Genomic DNA, 15,138 nt, shown 5'->3' with positions numbered 1-15,138 from the left:
GAATCGAAGGTACCTCTGGTGACCCTCGAAAATGGGGATGTGAAGGTACGCATCCTTCAAATCGATGGATGCCATGAATTCTCCCGGGAACTAGAGCAGCCACCACCGAGTGCAGGGATTCCATGCGGAACTTGCGAACCTGCACAAAGCAGTTCAGAGCTTTTAAGTCTAGAATCGGACGTACCTTGCCCTCCTTTCTGGGCACAGTGTACAGATTTGAATAAAACCCCCGAAATCTGTCCCGATGAGGCACCGGAACCACCACTCCCTGAGCCCGCAGGTCCCGCACCGCCAGGTGCAGATCCCGCAAACGCTCCGGAGACAGTTGAAGATTTGAGGGAAAAAATCTGCTGGCCGGCCGAGAGAGAAACTCGATCTTGTAACCGGACCGAACGATCTCCTGAACCCACCTGTCCCGAACGCGGGCCAGCCAGGGTTGAAGAAAACCGAGCAAACGTCCCCCCACCCCAGAACTGGGTGAGGGCTCCCCTTCAGGCCGCATTGTTATGGGCAGCGGACCTGGACTGGCCGGACTTCTGCTTACCTGTCCACGGCTTCTTTTGGGAGCCTTGACCTTTGAAGGGTTTGCCCTTATAGTGCGACCGAAAGGCACGAAAGGACCCCTGAGAGGGTCTAAACGAAGCATGCTTCTTACCTTGAGCAACCTTAGCCTTGTGAGACTGGGGCAAGAGCGTGCTCTTACCCCCAGTGATCCCCTTTATCAGCGTATCCAAGGATTCGCCAAAAAGGCGAGATCCCGTATAAGGTAGATTAGCTAAAGTTTTGCGAGAAGATTGGTCCACAGACCAACATTTCAGCCAAATCAAGCGGCGTGTCAACACCGCCACGCTGTGCACACGTGCAGCCAAAGGGACTATATCTAAGTCCGCATCACACAAATACATGACACCCTGATGAATTTGATCTACCATAGCCAACGTTGTCGGCGGGGCAGAATCAGCCACCAGGACGCGCCTGAGCACCTGCGTCCAATCCGCGACAGCCTGAGCTGCCATAAGGGAAGCAAAAATAGCTTTTAGCATGGAACCGGTAACCGAGTAAGTATGGCGGGCAAGAGACTCCAGTCTCCTGTCCGTGGGATCCCGGAACACTGGGGTATCCTCCGCCGGAATCGCAGTAGATTTATTCAAAACTGCCACCGCGTGATCCACCGGAGGCGGCACACACCAACGTTCATCAGTGGCGGGTGTGAAGGGATAACAGCTTGAACCTACTTGGCACAGCAAAAGGCTTCTTTATATTGTGCCATTGTTCACTAACAGCGCGCTGAAAATCCTCAGTGCAAGGAAAAACCTGCGATGATTTGCGTCTCCGCTGCGTCCCATAAGAGGCCAGGACGGCAGGCGGACACGGTTCATCCTGCAAATGCAGCGTTTGTTTGATAGAAGCAACCAATTCATCCATGATCGCAAGCTCTTCAGACGAGCCAGGGGGGGAATCATCAACCCCTTAACCTCTGCCTCCCCTTCCGACCCTACAAGGTCCAGGGACGAACGGGACCCCGATAAGGGGACCCCAGCCAAAGCAGCCCCATCGCCATCGCCCTCTGAATCAGAGGAAATTGAAACTCTGGGCCGTTTTGTGGATTGAGCAGCCACAAGCATCTGCACCTGAGCAGCTAGGTTAGCCACAATGGTAGCCAAATCGCCCCCCTCGGGGGAAGCAGCAGCCCCTTGGCCCCCCACTAAAGTGGGAGGAAATTTGCTTTCCTGAGAATCCATGCCCCAAAAGTTTGCAGGAAAAAAAGGGGTACTGCCCCTTTAAGATCGCGGCGAGCGTAGCCCACCGCACACACACACCACACACCGACCCCCACAGGGAGAAGTACAAAACTTAGGCAAGGAATACAGGAATAAGGAAGGTAAACCTGGAGAGATCACTCAGGCTGCTGCATCGATCGCTGTTCTCAGGGCAAAGGAAGTGATGCAATACTGACCGCTCCTATAAAGCCTATGGAAGGCTACACAAAAATGGCCGCCGGAGGAGGACTGCAAAGGCAGAGATCATGCAGCGCTGACATGTGGCCTGAGCGATCGCCGCCAAAATGGCGGCGCTTGGCGCCAAAAACACCGCTCTCCCCACACAGTATTGGCCACCATAAGCCTGCTGCAATAAAATGGCGGACCGCAGCAGCGGTCGCCGCAAGTATGCCCACAAACATGTCTCCCATCATCCCACAGCATACAGCATGTCACACAGAAAAAACACAGCCTGTTACACAAAACATGGCAGGAGAGCCCCCCCTTGCAGCCCACAGAAAGCAGCAATCCAGACAGGGAGCCCAATAGTGTTTACAGACATGCAGGGTTACACAGTCCCAGACTGACACCCACTAAACAGACAGGTCCCCACACAGAGTACACTTACCTCCTGAATGGCGTGGGGAGCCCGTCCAAGCGATCAAGCCACTGCACAGAGGACAGGGAGAGCCGCAGCCAGGACGCAATAGAACTGCGGTGCGAAACCGCATGGCGTCCAGTGAGGTAGCCACCTCACCGCAGCATCCCTGCAGCGAACAGGGATGGGTCGTTCACACATGCCAGGAAAAAACCTGACTGAACGCTCGATGGCAGGCTGGGAAGCCACTGGCCCTGAGCCCCGGAAAACCAGGGAGGCCAGCCCGAGACCCAGCCCGCACGATCATCTTCATCAGAAGAACCTAACTAGTGCTGAAAAATAAACAGCTAATAAAAGGAAGAGAAAAAAAACTTCAAATAAAATCAAAAGAGAAAAGAAGCTGAGACTGAAAAGCCCCAGCACAGAATCAGCCAGCCTACTCCTGAGCTAGACAATTGAAACTGAGGTATGGATACAGGAAGCAGGAGGGTATTGACTGAGGGGACCACCCCCTGGGGGTGGGATATGTTAAAAGCTTTAATACTGACATATTCTGTTGCCTAGCTACTCCTACGGAGCAAAGGTCAATAACCCCATAGTGACGAATATGAAGAGGCAGCGACTGTCGGAGGACGTAAGAGAAAAATGGATTTTTGTAAAATCTTACCGTAAAATCCTTTTCTCTTAGCTCATTGACAGACGTAGTCCTCGGTGATACAGCACCTTCGGGTTATGTTGCCTCCACAGGAGTAGGACTAGACAGGAAATAAAATGCTCTGGCCACACCCTAGGGGCAGTCCCAGAGGGTATATCCTCTCTCTCTCTGCCTCAGCAAATCAGTTATGTCATAAAAGCAGTCTTTAGAGAATTTAACCCAACCCAACTCAAAAAAACAGAAGGGCGGGTACTACGTCTGTCAATGAGCTAAGAGAAAAGGATTTTACGGTAAGATTTTACAAAAATCCATTTTTCTCTATCGCTCATTGACAGACGTAGTCCTCGGTGATACAGCACCTTCGGGAAGTCCCAGAGCAGTATCACAAATGAGGGGTGGGAAAATGGAAATCAAATCCAAATCTAGAAGGCCCAACCGGTGCCAACTAGAAGTTTACAATGCTCATCCTTAATGAGACTCAACAAAAAAATTTTCAAACAGAAAAAAACCCTCGAGGTAGACCACCGGTCTCCTCAAATTGCGGCCTGCAAAACCTTGCGGCCAAATGAGGCATCCGCCGATGCCATCACATCAATTTTATAAAATTTTGTAAAGGTATGTACCGACGACCAGGTGGCCGCTTTACATACCTGGACCACTGACGCCTGATGGCGAAAGGCCCAGGAAGTACTGAGCGCTCGAGTGAAGTGCGCCCTAACAGGGAACGGAGGATTCCGACCCTTAATAGAATAAGCCTGTACCACCGTCTGACTGATCCATGTAGATATGGTCGCGGCAGACACAGGCAACCCCCTTCAAGGGCTATCCGTGATCACAAAAAGTGAGTCCGTCTTACGAAAACCACTTTAGGAAGGAAGGATAGATTCGGAAGAAGAACCACCTTATCCCTATGAACCACCAGATCTGGGGAACGACAGGATAATGCGGCCAGTTCTGAAACCCTGCGTAGAGAAGTAATGGCCACCAAGAAGGCCACCTTCTGGGAATGTAAGCAAGGGAATCTCCCTAATATCTTCAAAGAGAAGTTTCTGAAGAACCGACCACACTAAATTAAGATACCAGGCGGTAAGGGTGCGCGCACTGGTGGAGCCAGATGTCGCACCCCCTGGATGAAATTCCGCACCAAGGAATGATTAGCCAAAGGTTTCTTGAAAGAAGATTGCTAACGCCGAAAACCTGACCCTTGATCGTGCTCAAGGATAGTTTCTGCTCAACCCCTTGTTGCAGACAGACCAAAATTCGGGTCACCGAATAGGTATGTGGGGAAAATCCAATAGATTCACACCATGCAATATAAGACTTCCATGTGCTGGAAGTCGCTTTCCTTGCTTTAACTGGAGGTAGGAATAACTGAAGCTGACACTCCCTTGTCCTTCAGTACCTGGGTCTCAATGGCCAGGCCATTAAGCCAGCGACTGTAAAGCAAGATGGAAGATCGGTCCCTGAGACCGCAAATCCTCCCTGAGAGGAAGTCTCCAAGGACCGTCCGCGACTAGCCTCGCCAAGTCGGCGTACCAGGCTTGACGAGGTCAATCCAGAATTTCCAGAATAACTGGAATTCCCTCCACCTCTATCCTGCGAAGAAGTTCCCGCAGCAACTTGAGAGGATGGAAGGCATGCCGTAGCTGATACTGCCCCCACGGGGCGATCAGCGTTTCTGCTGCGTCCGCTAGAGGATCGTGGCGCGAGCTACAAACCTCCGCACCTTCCTGTTAGGCCAAGGTGCCAACAGATCCACATCCGGGATGTCCCAATGAAGGGACAGCTAGGGAAAAAACCTCTGGATGAAGAGGCCATATGCGATTGGATCCGAATCGGGCTGCTCTAGAGCTGCTCGATCCAGTAAATCAGACAAAATCTGATCGCTCTCAATTCCGATACCCTTATTGGTAATCTGGATACTATCGGAAGAAATGACTTCCCCTGGTTGAGCATCGGAGACTTCCTGGTCCGCTCGCTCAACCGGATCCGATTGTCCAGGGAATCGGAATTCTGATTCCATTAAAAAAGAATCTCCTTCAGGAGAATTCGGGTATGAGACTGGGTATACGGTACTGCCTCTAAGAAGGCCACCATCAGTCCCAGCCAATTGACGGACAGCAACATCCGAATCGTTGACTGAACCTTCTGGAGTTTCCCAGCAAGGAGAAACTCTCTTGCCCAGGATGTATCCAACCTTAGGCCCAGATAGTTCAGTCTCCTGGTGGGAACCAGGGATGATCTTTGGGAAAGCGAAAAAACGCTGATGTCCTGCGATGATGGGGATATAAAGATAGGCATCCTATATGTCTATGGACGCCAGGAAAAATTGATTTTTGTAAAATCTTACCGTAAAATCCTTTTCTCTTAGCTCATTGACAGACGTAGTCCTCGGTGATACACCACCTTCGGGTTATGTTGCCTCCACAGGAGCAGGACTAGACAGGAAATTAAAAAGCTCTGGCCACACCCTAGGGGCAGTCCCAGAGGGTATATCCTCTCTCTCTCTCTCTGCCTCAGCAAATCAGTTATGTGAAAAAGCAGTCTTTAGAGATTTTAACCCAACTCAAAAAACAGAGGGGCGGGGACTACGTCTGTCAATGAGCTAAGAGAAAAGGATTTTACGGTAAGATTTTACAAAAATCCATTTTTCTCTAGCGCTCATTGACAGACGTAGTCCTCGGTGATACACCACCTTCGGGACGTCCCAGAGCAGTATCACAACTGAGGGGTGGGAAAATGAAATCAAATCCCAATCTAGAAGGCCCAACCGGTGCCAACTAGAAGTTTACAATGCTCATCCTTAATGATGAGACTCAACAAAAAAAGAGAAAAAACCCTCGAGATAGACCACCGGTCTCCTCAAATTGCGGCCTGCAAAACCTTGCGGCCAAATGAGGCATCCGCCGATGCCGTCACATCAATTTTATAGTAAAGGTATGTACCGACGACCAGGTGGCCGCCTTACATACCTGGACCACTGACGCCTGATGGCGAAAGGCCCAGGAAGTACTGAGCGCTCGAGTGGAGTGCGCCCTAACAGGGAACGGAGGACTCTGACCCTTAATAGAATAAGCCTGTACCACCGTCTGTCTAATCCATTTGGCAATGGTCGCGGCAGATGCAGGCAAACCCTTTCTGGGGCCATCCGTGATCACAAAAAGTGAATCCGTCTTACGGAATGATTCCGTAGCTTTCAGGTATACCCTGATTGCCCGAACCACATCTAAGGAATGCAACGCATGTTCCCGATGATGCTTGGGCTGAGGACACAAGGAAGGTAGTACAATATCTTCATTCAGATGAAAATCTGAAACCACCTTGGGAAGAAAAGATGGCTTAGGATGAAGTACTACCTTATCCCTATGAATCACTAGGTATGGTGACTGGCATGATAATGCAGCCAGTTCTGACACCCTGCGAGCAGAAGTAATAGCCACCAAGAAGGCCACCTTCTGGGATAAAGTAAGCAAGGGAATCTCCCTGATGTTTTCAAAGGGAGGTTTCTGTAGAACCGACAAAACCAAATTAAGATCCCAAGGTGGTAAGGGCGCGCGGACTGGAGGAGCCAGGTGCCGCACCCCCTGGATGAAATTCCGCACCAAGGATTTGGTAGCTAAAGGCTTCTGAAAGAAGATTGCTAATGCTGAAACTTGACCCTTGATGGTGCTCAAGGCTAGCTTCTGCTCAACCCCTTGTTGCAAAAAGGCCAATATTCGAGTCACCGAATAGGTACGTGGAGGAAATCCTAAAGATTCGCACCACGCAATATAAGTTTTCCATGTGTGATAATAGACTTTGCTGGAAGTCGCTTTCCTTGCTTTAATAAGGGTAGGAATGACTGAAGCTGACAAACCTCTGTCCTTCAGTACTTGGGTCTCAATGGCCAGGCCATTAAACCCAGCGACTGTAAAGCATGATGGTAAATTGGTCCTTGAGACCACAGACACTCCCTGAGACGAAGTTCCCACGGAACGTGTACGACTAACATGTCCAAGTCGGCCAGCCTAGAATTTCTAGGACCACTGGCGCTGATTGAATCTGAACCAGGCGTCCCTAGAGGTATCTGGCCCCGACCATCCGAGAAAGTCTGGTCGTTTTCTGTTCCCACACATTTATCAGATACCTGATAGTTATCAGGAAAGGTGATCTTTTCTGGTTGAACCTCAGGGACCGAAGTCACCCGACTAGAGGCTGCTTGGCCTATCTGGTCAACCAGATCCGATTCCTGTGAGGTATCGGGACTAATCTTGGGAAAAGGTAAAGGAAAAGATCTATTCAGGGAACGGTAACTACCGCTTCCTGTAGTACTTAAATGTTGGAAGGGAAGAATCGCACCGGTAGTAGTGGTTGATGCTCGATCTAATGTCCTGAATACCGGTGAAAACGTCCCCCCACCCTGAAACCGGGTGGGGGCGCACCTTCAGGCTGTGTACTCCTTTGCTTCGGGTTTGGCTGGGTTGGTCCCCTTCTTGAACCCTCCTGGAGGAGTCTTGCCTTTCCCGCTAGTACCAGCCAGGCGCCCTTTATGGGCGGTAAAGAAAGGTCCTCGCTTGTTGCGAGGTCCCTTAGCTTTAGCAGCCTGTGGCAAAAAAGTGCTCTTGCCCCCAGTGGCATCCTTAATGATTTCATCTAGGTTGGCCCCAAATAGACGATTCCCCTGAAAGGGGAGATTTGTCAAGGTCTTTTTGGAACCTAGGTCAGCTGACCAGCATTTTAACCACAGCACACGTCTGAGGATCACCGCTGTCTTAGATGCATGCCCTAATAAGGGAGTAGTGTCCAAGGCTGCGTCACAGATAAACTGTAGCCCTTGTATAATCTGTTCCATCAAATCAGATGTCTCCTGGGGAATATCTTTTCCCCTAAGTTCTTGGCGTACCATTTTTGCCCATTCCGTAAGTGTCTGGGAAACTAGACCAATAACAATTACTGGTCTAAAAGCTGACCCTATCAGAGAGAAGATGGTGCGGGACTCTGCTTCCATCTTTCGATCCACCGGATCCTTAAAGGACGAAGTGTCCTCCACTGGAATAACCGTGGCTTTATTCAGCCTGGAAATAGGCGGATCCACGACTGGTGGTACCGTCCATTTCTTAATGATGGATTCCTCAAACGGATAGCGTCTAGCAATACGCTTGGAAATAGTAAAGGTACGTTTAGAATGCTCCCATTCTCCTTTAATCTGATTACCGAAACATTTAGGTACAGGAAAAGCCTTCATCGTCTTGATGGGCTTATTAGTACCAAAAGGAATCTCTGTTTCAGTTGCCTCTGCCGGTAAAGCCTCAAGTTTTAAGGTTTCCTGCACTGCCACAACTAGTGCGTCCACCAATGCTTCTTCCTGAATAATAGCAGGAGAAGAAGCGTCCTCCTCACTGTCTGAGGGGGCTTTACCTGGGATAACAGCCCTTGCAGAGGAACCTGCAATTGCCGTGACCACCTCTGAATCTGAGTCAGAGGTGTCAGATGGTATAGGGGTAGGCGGGGGTCGCTTCCTTGACCCCCGTCCCTGACAGGCCGCCTCCACCCGAGCCACCATAGACTCCAAAATTGCTGTAAATGACTCTATACTCTGTGCACCGGCGGGTCCCGTGGCCCCCTCGAGGGAAACAGGTGGGGGAATATGTGTGGCAGGGTCCATGATAATTCCAGTCACTTCCTGGATAATATAATTCAAAAAAAACTTTTTTTTTTTTTTTTCAGACCCCCAGCGCCACAAAAGCCCCTTAGTGTTACCTGCTAGGGATCCCTATCGATCGAGAGAGAGAGAGAGAGAGATAGACCCCCAGGCTCACCACTTGATGCTCAGAGTTTAACTGCAACAGGTTACAGCGCTGTCTTGACAAACAGGAAGTCTTTTGGCTGGCTGCCCAGGAAGAAAGGAGGCGGCTCCGCCCCTCTGCACGCCTTCCGGCGCCTCCCCCAAGCTCCACGAGGTGTTTGGATCACCTCAAACATGGCCGCCCCCATGCTGGAGACACGAGGCTACGCCAAAATGGCGGCTCGTGCGATCCAGCAAAAAAAATGGCGGCGGCCTGTACTGAATAGCGGTGTGCTGCAGGGCACACAACACTCTCTCTGCATGGGGATATGGCGTGGTTGGCGGTACCGGCCCTGGCGGACCGCATGGCCATTCGGGAGGCCTGCTAATAGCTGGAGATCTGATTAGGAAGGCAGTCTACATGTCCGTGGCTTCTGACTGGTAGGTAGCTTATTCTTAACACTGTAAGATTCCCAGAATGCCACAGATTACATCTTTTTAACATGTATACAATTAGATTGTTAGCTCCCAAACCAAGCCTCCTGGCTTTTTGCACATAAAATCACACTCAAAGTAGGAGGATCTGTGTCATGTTATAGGATAGAGAGGGACTCTATCTTACCATACAGAGAGGGGCCCGCGTTCACCACAAGACCCGTCAGGGGGAAAGGGGGAACATACTACTCACCATACCGGAACCAGGCGGGCGCCAACTCCTGACAGTACCCCTCTCCACCGGGGCGGGAGGGCTGTCGACCGATACGGACGCCGTGACTCATGGTCTTTGGCGTTTCAGCGAGACGTTTAACTCGCGTGGACAGTCCTTTAATGGGACTTTGTCGCGGCCGACCCAGCACGGAGCTATGGCCTGCACGCGCTCGTAGGCTGAACTGGGGTGACCACCGGATCTCAACATCCAGCCCGTCGCCCAGTTCAGCTTTCTTGCTTGAAGATCTCACAGGAACACTGGAGAAAAAAAGCTGTCTAAAAAATCCTTTAAGAAAAAATTCTTGCCAGGACCTAAGATCCCAGCAAGGTATCTAGGTCCTTACTCCTAACTAGACAGAAAATAACTGATTTGCTGAGGCAGAGAGAGAGAGGATATACCCTCTGGGACTGCCCCTAGGGTGTGGCCAGAGCTTTTTAATTTCCTGTCTAGTCCTGCTCCTGTGGAGGCAACATAACCCGAAGGTGGTGTATCACCGAGGACTACGTCTGTCAATGAGCGCTAGAGAAATCTCTTTTATGCAGGGAGGCCACCACTGTACGGATGGACTCTATTTCTTCCCAAGTCCAGATTTGGACGCACCTTGCCCTCTTTCCTGGGCATTGTGAATAGGTTCGAATAGAACCCCTGAAACCGTTCAATGTTAGAAGGGCAGAATCGCACCGGTGGAAGTGATCGAAACTCGATCCTGTGTCCTCCAGAAACCGGTTAAGACATCCCCCCCACCCCAGAGATGGGTAGGGGCGCATCAGGCTATATTCTTCAGGCTTGGCTGAGCCGGACTCTTTGTTTACCCGACCAGCGCCCTTTGAAACCCCTCTAAAGGGGCTTTGGAGGGTTTCGCCTTATCGCCCGCCCTCGCGGAACGAACAACTCTATATGAGCAGAAAAGGAAGGTCCTCGTTAGTTACGAGGTCTTTTTAGCCTAACAGTCTGTGGCAAGACAGCAGGTGGTACCGTCTATCCTATAAAGAGGAATTCCTCAAACGGATAGCACCTAGCCATGCGTTTGGAAATAACAGGGGTTCGTTTCAAAACGACCCCATTTGGGTAAAGGAAAATCCTTCGCCCTTTTGGTAGGCTAACAAGTACCAAAAAGGAATCTCAGTCTCAGCTACCTCTGCCGGTGTAACCTCAAGACTAAAGGTTTCCCGGACGGACACAACTAGTGCATCCACCACTCTTGTGCTATGGCGGAGGCAGAAACGTGCTCCTCACTGCTGAGGAGATATTACCTGAGACAACAGCCCCCTAAGAGGGACCTGCAACTGCATTGACCAGTTCCGAATCCGTATCTGAAGTATCTGATAAACAATAGGGGTAGGCGGGGGTCGCTACTTGACCCCCGTCCCTGACAGGCCACCTCCACCCGGGATACCAAAGACTCCAAAATTGCCGATAATGCATTAAAAACAAGTGGGGTACTGGAGGGTCCTGCGGCCACCTTGAGGGGATCAGGTGGGGATACCTATGCGGCAGGGTCAATGATTATACAAGACACTTGCCAGCGACAAAAAATGACAAAGTAAAAAAAAAAAAAAAAAAACTTTTTTTTTTTTTTGTGTCCCCCAGTCGCAACAGCGCCCCTCAGTGTTACCTGCCTTTTTGGACCCCACAGAGAGAGAGACAGACCCCAAGGCTCATCCCTGATGCACAGAAGTTTTCATCAGCTTGCTCAGTGCTTGTCTTGTTACAGACAGGAAGTCTTTGGCCCTATTTCCTGGGTAAAAGAGGCGGCTCCGCCCCTTAACACGCCTGCCGGCTCCTCCCCCTGGCTCCATGAGGTGTTTGAGTCACCTCAAACATGGCCGCCCCCATGCTGGAGACACGAGGCTACACCAAAATGGCGGCCTTGTGCGATCTACCAGACAATGGCGGCGGCCTGCACAGAATAGCGGCATGTCTGCAGAAGGATCTCGGCCTCACAACCCTTCACCCTCATGGTGGTCAGCGTGGTCGGAGGTACCGGACCCTAGCGGGCCGTATGCGGTCCGCTGCTTAGCTGGAGGAATGATCTGGAATGCAGTATACATGTATAGACATCGCCCTGTGGCTACTGACAGGTAGGATACCTTATACTATCACAGTAAAGTTCTAGTACTGCCACTGACTACAATCATTTACACATCTTTACAATTAGATTGTCAGCTCCCAAACCAAGCCTCCTGGCTTCTTGTACACAAAAATCACACTCAATTAGGGGGATCTGTGACATGTTATAGGATAGAGGGGAACCCATCCTTACCATTACAGAGAGGGGCCCGCGTTCACCACAAGACCCGTCAGGGGGAAAGGGGGAACATACTACTCACCATACCGGAACCAGGCGGGCGCCAACTCCTGACAGTACCCCTCTCCACCGGGGTGGGAGGGCTGTCGACCAATACGGGCGCCGTGACTCATGGTCTTTGGCGTTTCAGCGAGACGTTTAACTCGCAGGGTCAGTCCCCGTCCAGTGGGACTATGTCGCGGCCGACCCAGCGCGGAGCTAGGGCCTGCACGCGCTCGTAGGCTGAACTGGGGTGACCACTGGATCTCAACATCCAGCCCGTCGCCCAGTTCAGCTTTCTTGCTTGAAGATCTCACAGGAACACTGGAGAAAAAAAGCTGTCTTAAAAAATTATTTTCTAAGAAAAAAATCCTGCCAGGACCGAAGATCCTAGCAAGGTATCTAGGTCCTTACTCCTGACTAGACAGAAAAAAACTGATTTGCTGAGGCAGAGAGAGAGAGGATATACCCTCTGGGACTGCCCCTAGGGTGTGGCCAGAGCATTTTATTTCCTGTCTAGTCCTACTCCTGTGGAGGCAACATAACCCGAAGGTGCTGTATCACCGAGGACTACGTCTGTCAATGAGCGATAGAGAAATCCCATTTTCTCTTTCATTCATTGACGGACACAGCTACTGATCTTCTTAACCATTGGGACATCCCAAAGCAGTGTTAAACATGAGGGGTGGGAACAGCGAAAAAGAAATTCCCAAAGCTTAACAGTAGCCAACCAGTCACAGGAGCTCAACCAAAACAACTGGCGGACATCTGAAAAAAAAACTACACCCTCGAAGAGGATCAGGTCCTCTAATTCTGCAAAACCTTGAGGCCAAAAGAAGCATCCGCCGATGCCAACACATCCACTTTAAACTTTGTGAAAGTGTGCACCGACGACCAGGTGGGCGCCTTGCAAACCTGTGTCACTGACGCCGATGACAGTAGGCCCAGGAGACAGTATCCTGCGGAAGAAATGTACTCTTCCTCCCTTTGAGACCTGCACGTGCGGCAATCTCATACGGTCGCCGGCGGCGCACCCCCTAGCCTCCATTACCAGTATAGCGCCCTGCCCCCACCCCAGGAGATGGGCCAGACCACCCAAACAACCCCAGCATAAATGTGGAGGGGGGGTAGGATGGGGTACAGGTAAAAGGGTGTGCCTGACAGGAAGGAGGGGAACCCGGGGGTCCGACCGTCCTAAGGAGGGACCTACGTCCACCCCAAAACCCTCCAGGGGGAGGGGGGGGGGGGACAGCTACTCACCGTACCAGGAACCAGGTGGGCACTGCTCCAGAGAGAACCCCTCTCCATCAACATAAGGGGGGGGGGAGGTTTGTTGGTCAGGAGGAACACTGCGACTCAGGCTGGGACCTAGTCGTGTGCGACCTCACGAGGCGTTTCACTCGAAGGGCTGGCCCTGTCCGGTGGGGCTAAGTTGCTGGCGACCTAGCGCCGAGCTGAGGTCTGTGCGCGCTCGTTGGCCAGACTGGGGTGACCACTGGTTCTAGATTATCCAGCTCGTCGCCCAATCTGGCAGTTGATAGTAGATCTCACAGGAAAAATCCAGGAGAAAAAAATTCTATCTAAAAGAAAAAATTTGCCAGGACCAGACATCCCCAGCAAGGAACTAGGTCCTTACTCATGCTGACTAAGCAGAAAAAAAAAAAATGAGTATCTATAGCAGGGAGAGGGAGTATACCACTTGGGACTTCCCATAGGCATAGCCAGATTCTTTTTCTGCCTAGTGTCCTACTCCTGTAGGGGACCGTAAAACCCAATGGTTATGAAGATCAGGAGCTGTGTCAGTCAACGAACGAAAGAGAAAACAGATTTACTGGCCAGCTCACCCAATGAATATAAAGAAAGCCTATAAAAAAAAAGAAAAACTAAGGCAGTCATATCTGAGAACTAGTAAGCTGCAATATAATATATGTTTGCTTGTGGGTTTAATAATGCAAAAAAAAAAAAAAAAAACATTAAAAATTAAAATCTTTTCTATTTTCTCATGGCAATGCATTTAACCTACTGTTACTAATACTGCACAAAGCAGAAAACAGTCATTTTTTCTTACCCGTGGAGTCTACATTGATGTTAGAGGGAGACTTGTTGCCGAAAACAGAATCAAAGTCAACATTAAGGCCACCAGAGGTCTGTGGTTGAACAGCTAGTGATGGGGTGAACCCTGAAAATAAGGAAAACCATATCAGTGCACCTAGGAAATATGGATGGACATGAGTGTTCTTTTTTTATGTAGGCCAAATATATAAACTTTTTACTGGTTAGCTGAACTCTAGCCATCAAGAAGAAACAAAAAAAAAAAAAAAGAGAAACCTAAGGCAACTGGACTAGTGATGTATACTAGATTACCAAATGTATTTGGAATCCTGCCTTTAGATGCACATGAACTTCCCAGTCTTAGTGTGTAGGGTTCAATATTGAGTTGGCCCACCCTTTGCAGCTATACCAGCTCCAACCTTTTTTGGAAAGCATTCCACAAGGTTTAGGAGTGTGTCTATGGGAATGCTTAACCATTCTTCTTCCAGAAGCGCATTTGCGAGGTCAGGCACTGATATTGGACGAGAAGGCCTGACTCGCAGTCTCGGCTCTAACTCATCCCAAAGGTGTTTTACTGGGTTGAGGTCAGGACTCTGTGTGGGCCAGTCAAGTCCCCCCACCCCAAACTTGTATCAATCTGTCATTTACTTCCAAGAGAGTATGTCATAGAATAGTCATGATATCCTAGAACCCTAAAAAAACCTCTTCACTACAATGGAAGTAACAGGGAAAGCTGGGAATGAGTTAGTGGCCTTACTATTCTACCGACAAGAACTTGTGCACAGAACCGCTACAGATAGTCTCCAGCAGGGAAGAAAATAGGAGATACATTTTTGGTAAAGCAGAAGTAATCAAATTTTTCTAAATTGTACCTACAGGTAAGACTATATGAAAGTTGTTCAGGAACTACAATCCCCATTATGCCTAGTCATGTCTGTGAATGTCAGTTTTACAATGCCTCATAGGATGCGTAGTTCCCAACAGCTGGAGGGTCGTAGTTTGAGGACCCCTGGTTTAAGAGATATTCACATTGCCTGCAGCTGATGACGTCATCGGCGCATGCGCTCTGAAGAAACGACCGCCTGTGCCATTTCTTCAGAGCCCTGTGCTGTAACCAGCAGCTCCCATGCGCATGCGTGAGAGTGACATTACACGGCTCCAGCTAGTAATACAGCCGGAGTCCGCAGACCCAGAAGGAAGATGGGCAAAGATGGGTGCGTCCGCCAGCGGGGACAACGTGGGTTTTGTTTGCAGGTGTCACAATGTGCTAGTATGCGATGCATACTAGCACATTTATGCATTTGCGGCGGTCA

General features: G+C 50.1%; 1 protein-coding gene across 9 annotated transcripts in view; it reads right to left on the bottom strand.

The window, feature by feature from the left end:
- The window catches only part of PICALM (phosphatidylinositol binding clathrin assembly protein), a 227,370-nt gene that overhangs the window by 47,343 nt on the left and 164,889 nt on the right, over window positions 1–15,138 (bottom strand). For all 9 annotated transcript variants that reach the window (XM_082246083.1, XM_082246081.1, XM_082246086.1 and 6 more), the window contains one exon: window positions 13,842–13,952. In XM_082246083.1, the coding sequence (XP_082102209.1) occupies window positions 13,842–13,952 (111 nt within the window). The remainder of the gene's footprint in view (window positions 1–13,841; window positions 13,953–15,138) is intronic.

The sequence above is a fragment of the Pelophylax lessonae genome, assembly GCF_965119305.1.
Source record: "Pelophylax lessonae genome assembly, chromosome: 2".
Taxonomy (NCBI): Eukaryota; Metazoa; Chordata; class Amphibia; order Anura; family Ranidae; genus Pelophylax; species Pelophylax lessonae.
This window is presented reverse-complemented; position numbering and strand designations above follow the sequence as displayed.